This window comes from Haliaeetus leucocephalus, unplaced genomic scaffold (assembly GCF_000737465.1).
Source record: "Haliaeetus leucocephalus isolate CR32 unplaced genomic scaffold, Haliaeetus_leucocephalus-4.0 Scaffold295, whole genome shotgun sequence".
Classification (NCBI taxonomy): domain Eukaryota; kingdom Metazoa; phylum Chordata; class Aves; order Accipitriformes; family Accipitridae; genus Haliaeetus; species Haliaeetus leucocephalus.
In genome coordinates, this window is record NW_010972731.1 from 859,431 (window position 1) to 870,492 (window position 11,062).

Here is an 11,062-nt window from a genome sequence, read left to right on the forward strand (position 1 = left end):
CCCCGCCGCGTCCTGAGGGGAGCCTGAGGCCCCTGGGCTGTCAGGGTCGGTGCCGGCCGACAGGCTCCCAGCTGTGAGGGGAACCTGCGGCCCCTGGGTGCGAGGGCAGCCAGGGGATCCCAGCCCGACCAGCGGGAAGGGATCGGGGGGACCCCGGGTCCTGAGGGGATCCTGGCACCACAGCACTCTGAGGGGACCGAGGTCCCCGGATCGTGAGGGCAGGCGGGGTCTCCCAGTCCCCCAGCTGGCCGGGCAGCCAGAGGATCCCAGACCCTGGGTCCTGAGGGGAGCCCGGGCGCTGAGGGGACCGAGGTCCCCAGGGTGTGAGGGGAGCCTGGGGCCCTTGAGTCCTGAGAGGAGCCGGGGCTCGCAGGCCCCGAGCAGAGGTGGAGGACCCCTGCCCTGCTCCCCGCTTCCCTCTGCGGGGGTCTGTGCTGCCCCAAGCCTTGCTGGAGCGTCTGCAGGGAGCTGCATCCCTCTGATCAGATCGGATCCTCATCCCCACGTTTCTCCCCATTAGGACATCACCCATCTATGACTGCCAGGGGGAAGTCTGATGCTTGGCAGCGGTCAGCAAAAAGTTGACTAATCCCACAGTAAACGCTAACTAAACCCTTAACGTTTCTCCTTCTTCCTCCCAGCTGCTAAAATGCATTTCAAAAGCAGACTAGCGAAATAGTGTCTTTCTAAGCCCGGATGACTTTTCTATGTAAAGAGGTCGCCACGTTTGATGCCCATTGTGGGGAAAGCCTGTCTGTAAAAAGAAGGCAGGCAAATCTGAGGGGATTAAAAAAGTCTCCTCAATTTGGTAGATAGTCTGAGCACATTTCCCAAAAAAAGATATGAAGACTGTCTCAGGCATGTTTTTATTTCTCCTGCAAGACCTGGAAACTTACATTAGCTGATTTGATAAACCCAATTCCTGATTGCAGAATATTTCCTTAGTTATGAAAAATTACAATAGTTTAGTCAGATACTCAGTAAAGAGACCTGGGTAGGTCAAACTTATTTTTTCATTACAGTATCCTAAATTTGAGACCACTGAAAGACCTGAGGAGACTTTTAAAATTCCCCTGTGACTAATATGCCACGGTTCTGTTGGTGACTTAGCTAAGACAGATGGCATACTGCCGCCTCCCTTGGATTCTGCTGGGCAGCCATCATCCCGCTGATACGGTCTTGTTGGCTTACAGTCCATAAGGAACGCATGCAAGACATGTACAGATTTCAAAATGAGTTTCAGGGCAAAAAAAAACCCCAAAATTATTATCACAGGGCTTCATTGCAACATAATGCCATTTTGTTACGATATGGCCCAGTGCCCATCAGACTGCGTTTCAAGTGACACGCGCTTGTGTATCTTAAGTGAATCGGTTTTGCAAAAACAATCAATTCCATGAGCCATGATAGATCTTTTTTCCCCTTCTTTATAATTGAGATGGACATCCAGGATTACACAATATGCAGCAAAAAAATAGCTTTTTATAAGTATAGCAACAATACCTACTGCAAATTTGCTCACCCTTTCTGACAAAGTCTAGCAGACCCTCTGCCCCTGGTGATGCAGCAGGTGATGATTTTTCTTTTTATTTCATGACTGACTAGTATCCCAATGGTAACAACATGAATAACTTGAGGGGCAAGGTAACACTAGGGATATATTTTTAACTACCTTTCAAATTAACATAGCAAGGGGAAGCAAGAAAGAAAGCTGACATACTATGGCCAACAACTGCTTGCATATAGCAAGAGTTTAAGAACCACTGATTTAGTGTTTGGTACAGTAAATTTTATATCAGAAATCCTGTATTCTAGTGGTGAATTTGCTGCAGTCTGTATGGTCTAATGCAGATCCCTCTTCTGAGTGCAGTTGTCTCCATTTGTAAAATGTATCAGTGATGTTTAGCTTTCTAAACTGCTGTTGTGCACAGCCTTAAAACTGTAAAATGTTATATAGTTGCCAAATGAAAAGACATACTGGAATCCATTTCTACAAGGATGATTATATTGTGAAATTTGAATGGTATTATAGGTAATAGTTAGCATGCGCTTAAAGATTTGTGAGATAGAGCAGTAATCGTTTGTATAGCACTTTCTCAGTTGCAGATTTCAGTCAGCCCCTTTGCAAAGATGGATACGGTCATTCAGATGCCACTGTATGAATGAAGAATCCCAGGGAAGCTGAGGCCAGGGTTTTCAAAACCGCTTTCTAATTTTCTGTCCTCAAGTTTGGGACTTCAGTTTTGGATACTTAGTGGCCAGCACCGACATCAGTTGGAGCTATAGACTCTTGAGTCTTGTTAAAAAATAAATAAATAAGGTGTCTAAATCTGGACCCTCTCAAAATAGAAATATATGGACTTAGAAGAACTGTCTTAAGTCTCAGAATGAGTTGATGACACTCGCAGAGATATGTCTCCTCCGGTCTCACTCTTGGGCGTATGCTCAAACCACTCCATCAAACTGTCCACATCCATCCTAATGCAGAACTCTGGAGTAACAGACACTGTGAACCACACTTTTCCTGCTTTATAATTCATGGTAATGATTTCTGTATTTAATATATAAAAGGAAGCTGTATTGATCTGAGTGTTATTTTTAGTTGGAATAAAATGCAGATTGTATATATTTAATGTGCTGAAATAGGGTAGTAAGCACCATATTGCATCTTTTACCCCATACTAGTTTATTTCCTTACTAAGCAGTATGTTGAGAAAAACCAGCGTGTGCTGAGGATTACAAGTCACTTTTGGCCCTTGGCTCCCTCTGATCCATAACAAAGCTACAGATTGAGAGAAAAACAATCACCAACCACGAGAGGGAAAGAGATGCTATTTCCTCTTCTGGAAATAGGACAGAAGCCAAGGAGCAAAACAGTATTTAACTAGAGCGGAGAAGTACCAGACGCCAAGATCCTCTAGCCTGTATATTGCAGATGGATGCCTCTTAAAAATGATAAAGGATTCCTAGAATAGTTATTCCCTATACCTGCCAATTCTACTGCTTTGATGGCAGAATCCTGTTTTTATTAGTAACTTAGCAGATTTTCAGTTGAATGGCCCCATACACTATTTTCTGGACATAGCACACGCAAAGCACATCTGATGTATGGCCAATCTGTGCAGGCATAGAGACCCCAGAGTGTCCAGAACATATTGTACCTGTGGTGCAGGCACAGCCCATCAGCGCATGCACAGTAGGTCCCGCAGGACTCCTACTGTTTTCTTCATTAAAAATGTCGGCAGGTGTAATGATCCATGGAGATTGCACTGCCAAGCAAAGATGCCGTCTATCATGAGCAAATGGTGCAGTCCGTATTGGGGCCTACCTTGTTTCATCCCAAACTGGAATTTTTCCTTATCCTATGGGGTGTATTAATACAGAAATCCAATGTACAAATAGTCCTAATAGCAAGGCATACTGAACCATTCTAGAGTTTTGTGTTGAAAATCTTTCTAAGGCAAAAAAAGTCAATCTTATACTTTAGAATTCCATAATAAATGCACTGTTATTTGAATACTAACAAAAATAATTTTTACCTTCTTCTCATTATATAAAAGACTAAGGAAAATATTATTTTACTTTTTCTGAGTATTTATAAAACCACTTTGAATTTAAGTGGGATAGCACATGGAACCATCTGCTCCATTTCCTCAAGGTCTTTTAGAGGATAACTTCTACTGAACAGTATTCCTCTACATAAGTGCAACAAATATATTAACTTTCTTAGAACTTGCATTTTGCTCTACTGAATTTCTTTAAGGCTATTACATCTTTAAGGTATTTTACATCTCCTAGGTAAGGTAGCATTAGGTACAGTATATGAGTAAATATTTGAGTTCCTGTCACAGGCGTTCATTATAGATTTATTACATCATGGACTACAGAAGTCCTTGGTTGTATACATAAACTGTTTCTTCATTTTTTGTTCATTGACAGTATGCATTTCTGTTTATTAACTATATGCTTCCTTAAATGTCCTAGACATCATTTACACATTACCCGCAACGGTCATACATATTATATAAACTGAGCACTTCCATTTAAGCGACTGGTTCTTAAACAAGTAGTCCTTGGAGTTACTTTGACCTGACAAATACATAGCCTAAAACAGTTGCAGGTCTTTAAATATTTAGGTCCTGAAGCGTCCAAGGAAATATGGTAGAAAAGTAAATTTTTTGTCAATACAATCAGCCACACTACAGCTGTTAAATTTCAGCCAGGGTAAAAATGGCGAGATAGCCCAAAGCAGTAGTTTCCATGCTGGTCTTCAGAAGAGCAGAAGCTGCAGCAATCCCTTTACGAGTTTTGGAAGCCACACAGAATGCCTTAGAGGAAAGTCATAGTCTGCATGCAGTGTGTTATGTAGTTAAATTAACAGCATCATAGCAACTCAGTTAAAAAAACTTCTCAACATCTCTGAAAATCAAACTCGTTGTGGAACAGTTGCACGTCTGATTGGTAGACAGCACTGGGCAAGAATCAAGTATGCTTTTACTCATACTGAATAAAATGTGTGCCACAAGCAGCAGTTCCCTCTCGTCTGTTCAATGAGACAGTGCTGTACCCAAGGTCCTGCCCAGGATGTTCTGTTATCTGCAAGCCAAACAGCGTGGCTGCAGATTAGTTCATGTTGCTGCAAGAGTTAGCTGTTTCGACTGGCAGCTGGTGGGAGATTTGTGCTGCTTGCATTATTTCTGGAGAGCCTGAGCAGAAGCTTAATGAGAAACACTGCATCCTGCAAGAGTGAAAAGCTGAATCAGGACTTACGAGCAATTGCATATTATGAAATGCTGCACAATGCTGGAACGGAGCTGGCGTTCACTGTACTGCACTGCAGAAAAAGACAAAGTTGGGGCAAGAAGCAGTTATCTTTTACCGTGGATGCCAATATTACAAGACTATTATACTGTGAAGTCCTTTCGAAAAATTTATGGTGTACTTGATGCTTCACCTTTCTGGTGAATCTGAGAATTTCCATCTGTCAAAATAACTGCTCTCTCACATAAATTTTCATGCTCTACAGACCCAAGTTTATGTCATGTTTGTTGAAGGGGTAATTTGAAAGGGGCTGCCAGGAAAGTATCAAGCCCTTAAGGCATAATAAGCGCAGGGAGATTTGTTTGGATGGTGTAATGAATCCAACTTGATAATTTAGCTCAATTTGGTGCTTATTGCTGATGGTGGAGTGCTATGAAAATTAAAAGAAAAATTGGTCTAAGACGTGCGGTACAATTAGAAGTGAAAAATACAGTCAACTCCCCCAAGGTATTTATCCTTTAATCTTCTCTAATTTTGACTGCTTTTTCTAGGCTTATTGTCCTACCTGTTTTTTAATGTGTTCCAGGTCTCGACATTACCAAGTCTTATCTCTCCATTTTTCCTTGAAGGAAAAGACTTTGATGATATCACTAGAGATGTCACTTGGGTCATACTTCGAGCGACAGCTCAATAATCAGCCTTTATGAGAAAAAACATACTATCAGAGCACAAAAGGGAGGAGCCATGGGGCCAGACTCAGAGAGAGATTTAAGCATCAGGTCCTTATCCACCAGAGTTCACTGCTCTGACCCAGGCGGTCTTCCATGGGACTGATTTTATATGTGAAGTACAACCAGATTATCTGTCAATTCTGCACATTCAAGTCCCACTTGGGTTTTCTCACAGACCCACTCGGGTTTTCTCGCAGTCCTTCTGAGGAGTGTTTTTGTGGAAACTCACGAGTTGAGGTGTTTGACCACAGAGCTGGCAATGGGACCAAAAGTTATCACTAGAGGACCCACGGCCCACCTGCTGCCCAGGGAACCACGTAACCTCTGCTTCCATAAGAAACCAGCTAAAACGACAAAGTCTTCCATGCCTCCGGATGTTTGCATGATAACATGCTACCAGGGTGGAAAAAACACTCATCGGCAGAAAACAAATGGAGTTGGACTCCGTCACCTGTGGCGTGTGGATAAAGCTGGGGTAAACTCAGGGTCAGCAGCAGCAGAAGTTGCTCTGCTCCAGCTTGACTGTGGCTCTTCTGCTTGGCGCTGCAGAGGACAGGCTTCTCTGTGGCCGCAGTCACCTGGCACTATCTAGAGCAAACCCAGGAGGGTTCAAAGTCTCCACAGGGGGAATTGAGGCCCCAGGCACTGCTTGGTTGAAATCTCATCTGCATAGTTGTTATTGCATGTTATTTTTGTGAGAAAGGCTGTGCCCATGTCTAAATAATGACACAATTCAAGCTGAATCAAATGAGAATAAATTGCCTTCTACTGCCAGATACATTCAGTGCAAAGACTTGGTATTAATTTGCGCCTGTGAAAAGCTTGGTGTGGGAGAGCTGTCTAGCATTATGTAAAAGAGAATCTGATTTCCAAAATAACATACATGCATTGTAACCACCAAATCATCTTCCTGTAGTGCCCTATCTAAATCATTACAATTTCCAGCTTCTCTAAAACAGCCTTACAAACCACAGCTTCCTTCAATACGCAGCTTTGACTCATCTCCAGGCCAGGATGAAAAAATAGTATGAGTTCTTGTGCATAAAAAGCATACATTATTCCTAGTCAACCTGACTTCTGACTTTTTCCCAATTTGCAAGTTTTGCTTTTGCAGCCTTCATAAAATTCTCTTAATTCAGTTATTGCATGTTTCCAGAGAAAACTCAAAGGATTTAATCAGAAATAAACAGAAGAAAGACAGCAGATCTCATCATGCAGTATTGACATGTTCTTTTAACTTTTTTTTTGGTGATTTACACATAATTGATACTCCTTAGTCCCCAATACTTGTGATTTCTCCTGTAAAAAATACGTTATTCTATAAAACTCTGTATATTGTAAAGCTTTCTAGGCAGAAATTACATCTTTCCTTATGTTTAGCACAGTAAGACCTTGATCTAGTTGTGATCTTGGAGCCCAACATAATGCTAAGTCTAATAATTCTGCTATAGAAGAGTCCAAGAGCCCGAAGTCTGTGGGAGCTTCATCATTTGAAGCAGAGTGAGCCCTTAAACAGAGCACATCTGTCTCTCTCTCACTTTCATTGTTTTCTAGACCATAGTTTACACTACACTTTTGCCTCGTTCCCTGTAGCCAGCCATCCTCCTTGGACCACAGCTCGCGCAGCCAATGCACACAGCAGCATTACAGCCCTTTAACCCAAAGGCCTTCTGACAAACATGACCAGCCTTTCATTGAGCTAGAAAGTAATCGATAAGTGACAAATTTATTGTTGTCTTTCATGTAAGTTCCTTTAAATTCTTTTTGAGATATTAATTAGATTGTTTTCAGCCTATGGTTTGTAATTACTGAATTCTGTCGGTTCCTTGAACTTGTTCCTCAGTCTTGCAGATACAGCGATCATTCAGAACAAATAAAATTAATCTTGAAATAATCAGTAATGCACAACAATAGTGCTTCATCATGGTGCTTTTTCTTGTTATTTCTGTTCACTGAATATAAAAACAGGAAATGTTTTGCTCTCTCAGCTCATTCATTCAGATGTTTTTGTAAAACACTGACACTAGAAGCTGCCCTGCATTTACTCTATGTCTGATGTGCCCATTAGTTAAACACCTACTCTCCAGATAAATGGAATTCAGCTCCAAGCGTGCAGACCCAGTCTACCAACCCCATAATGACGTGTTCACAAATCCATAAATCCTGGCTGTATGCTTTCACCAACACACAACTAAAGAACAAGCTAAGCATTTAAACACTGAGACGAAAAACCATGATGAGACAAAAATTGACACTGAGAAATGTAGCAGTACAAACCAGAGCTGCACAGGTAATTGCCGTTTGGGCGTACTTACCCCTCTGAAATGCATTTGCCTGTATGGTGTGTAATACATACAAGGACATTTCTATAGACACTAGCTGGATCAACATAACTGATTTCCTTTAAATCTGGATTCCAAGTTGAAAAGAAGAACATCTACGTTTGAATGGAATATATCCTTTAAATTTTGAACTTCATAAGATCAAAAATGACACTGAAGCAAATTACAAAGCAACCCATCACTTCTAAGACATACTGAAATCGATTTTTAATGCATTTCCCTCCTCTTTTCTTTCTCCACTCTCTGCAAGTGTGTTGGCTTCAGTGTGCTGGCTCCCTAACACTGAGGGTACTTTCAGGGTATGCTTCCTACACCAGCACAGCTCTGCACTGTGCTGAACCAGCTACAGTCCAGCATACATAAACATGGCCCAATACTTATCAGGGAGACGCGCATCAGCATCTTAAAGCAGCTTAATATATAACTAACTGATTTTTTTAAAATCAGTGAATAGAATGATTTGCATAAGTGACAGGGTATGTGTGATTCCTTTCGGTTCCCCAAACCTTACTTCATTACAAATCATGTGCCTTAGTAAAATATGAAATTTGATGTACATTTTTGTAAAATGCCTGAATTGATTAATTACTTAATTTTATTTATATGTTTAGATTCTTTTGGCTGGATTCAGCTGTTCATATTACCAGCTGAATATTTGCGGCTCTGTGTTGCACTGAGGTGGTGATTTGGAGACTATCTGGCTACTTACAGATTTCTGGATATGGCTGTGCTCTGATTTACCCAGAGAGGGTAATGGAGTTACTGTCCCCATCTCAGAGCCCTCCTACGGCCTTCTAGCTCCAGTAGCTGAATGACAGTATATCTGTTCCTGAGTTACTGCAGGGCATAGACCGACATATTAATGCAAACTGGAATTGAGGATTATGCTAATATGTCAGACCGTGCACTGGAGTGGGGAAATAGGGCAGGGAGCTGGGAACTGCAGCCTCAGCTGCCATCTCAGCATGAACCGCAGAGCTCATGAGAGGGGCTATAATTCCCACCTTGAATGTGGAACTTTATTATTTTATAGGCTGCCCTATTTATTTCTAGTTTTTGCCTGCTCATTTGCATCCTCTTTGAAAGGGGTCTTCCCGTGGTACTGAGTCCCTGTTGGACTGGGTTGCAAGGATTATTCTCCCTCCTATCTCAGAAGGAAGACACTCTGGTGTGCTCAAACCCACTGCTTGCTGGCCCTTCAGCCCAGCAGTGACCGCTTTCCTGTGTACCAGCTGTTGTAAACCCCAAATGATAACTTCTCTTATGTCTTGGTTTTCTTAGTAAAGCCTACACTTCTGTACTGGCCAAAGTGGTTTGAGTGCACAGTGCCAGCACACGGTTGGGTTCCTCCAGCCTGCTGTTGCCACTTCTATTGCTGGGATGCTGCTGCTTCTAGCGCAACTGCCCTACTGCTCTCTGGGAGTCAAAGTGCCACTGCTTGGCTGACACAAATTCAGGTACTGCTCTGAGGGGGATGCAGCCTTCACCTGCAGTGTCAGGATGCTGACAGTCTTGGGAGCTGGTCAAACCAAGCCGCAGATCCTCCCTCTCACTGCATACCTCCATGCCGCTAGCCCTGCTGCATGGTTCTCTCTCTCCTGCCCTGCAATGGTGTCCAACAGATCGGTTCTGTTTCCCTCTCTTTTGCACCATTATAGTTAGGCATTTCCCTTGGTTTCATCTGTTTTGCTTCATGTAGTATCCATGAAAGACCACCACACCTGTGTTCTCTGCCCCGATCCTCAAGTCTGTGAGCTGCTTCTGCTGTTATCCCAGCAAGTTCTGTCCCTCTTGCTATTTGGAGATTTGTCTCTTAATAGTCTTTCCTGTTCCTCAAAATAAATTATTAGGAAATCCTTAAGGTCTCCAGAGCTACAGTTCACCTACAGCATACAAACACTCACTCCTTGATCTGAAATGGTCTGTTTACTGGAGATAGCAATGGCATGAGAACTTGGCAGAACGCGAGCTGAAGATCTGGAGAATAGGAGGGTTTTGGACTTGGAGAGTCATGCCAAGTAGCCAGGGCAAGCCTTCGGCTACCTCCCACATGCCAGGTTTGCCTCTGCTTCAAAACTGTCCCCACTGAAGACACCTTTTTTATAGCCCTTCCCTTAGAGCTGTGCTGTGTCAGTTCAGAAAGTCTCAGCACAGACAGTCCCTGGTGTAGCCAGGCTGGACAGTGCAGGTGAGAGGCCAAAAATTAAACAGCACTCCTCATTCTGTGCAGTGAGTTATGAAATACACATTCCTCGTGGGGCACTGGGAGTTGCTAAATGAGTTTCTGATAGTCTCCATAGCAATGGAAAAGCATACTAAGAAGAGAAACCACAGAGAAGATATATGCCAGAGATATGTCTCCTTGACAACAACCGAGGCATGGGACTGAGCGAGCTGCCTGGAGAAGATAAAGCTGGATCCTCATGTCCTCCTCTTCTGAAGTGACTCAGGACATCAGAATGGGCTACTCTAAATAAAAGCAATGAGCACCAAGATGAGAGTAAATGGAATCACTAACACCAGGAATGAAACTACCACTGATTTACACGAATTGGAAATATATGTCTGGGTATATTAGTTCCTTTGCCTACCTATATGAATTATGTATGAGTTTTATAAATTCACATGCTGCGAAGTCAAGTATTCAAAAATTATCAGGCTTATTATAGTCCATGCAGCTGTCTCCAGTCCTCCTGTTTCTTTGTCTTATGAGATATTCCTTAATAACATGATCAAGGGAGATTTTTCATATAGGACTATAGGACCCCTGCCTTGTTCAGCACACTAGGCAGATGATGCTTACTGAATTGGTGAGTCAATATTTTGTCTTTTCCTTGTTGTTCGATAGCTTGCCTCAGGCCTTCTTTATTTCATGCTGTACAAACATATTCACAAAGACAGAATAAATTCCCTCATGACAATTTCTGCAGCAGTTATTATAGCAGCAAGGTTAAATGCTACCAAACTGGAATAATGCTAAAAATACTAGCAAAAAATTCAACTGCAACTACAAAGGCAAAAAAAAGCAGGAAGAAGCAAGCCAAAACCATTCTACAGCTGTGCTGCTCATCAGCTCGCCTGCAGCACTCCAGTAGCCAACTAATCCAGCTGTTACTTTTGCTCTCATTTCCCTTTCTGTTTACCCAGATTTCAGTAAGTTTTTCCAGCCTGGGAGTACCCAAAGGCCCCCCTCACATTCCCCTTGCTGAGCCCTTAGCCCCCCAGGGA

The 11,062-nt window shown here is 42.6% G+C and overlaps 1 protein-coding gene across 1 annotated transcript in view; it reads right to left on the reverse strand.

Annotated features, from left to right (window-relative positions):
* The window catches only part of SMG1 (SMG1 phosphatidylinositol 3-kinase-related kinase), a 75,509-nt gene extending 69,651 nt beyond the window's left edge, over positions 1-5,858 (reverse strand). Inside the window, exon 1 of the mRNA XM_010570561.1 lies at positions 5,722-5,858. Coding sequence (XP_010568863.1) covers positions 5,722-5,858 — 137 coding nt within the window. The remainder of the gene's footprint in view (positions 1-5,721) is intronic.
* Positions 5,859-11,062: the final 5,204 nt, after the last annotated feature.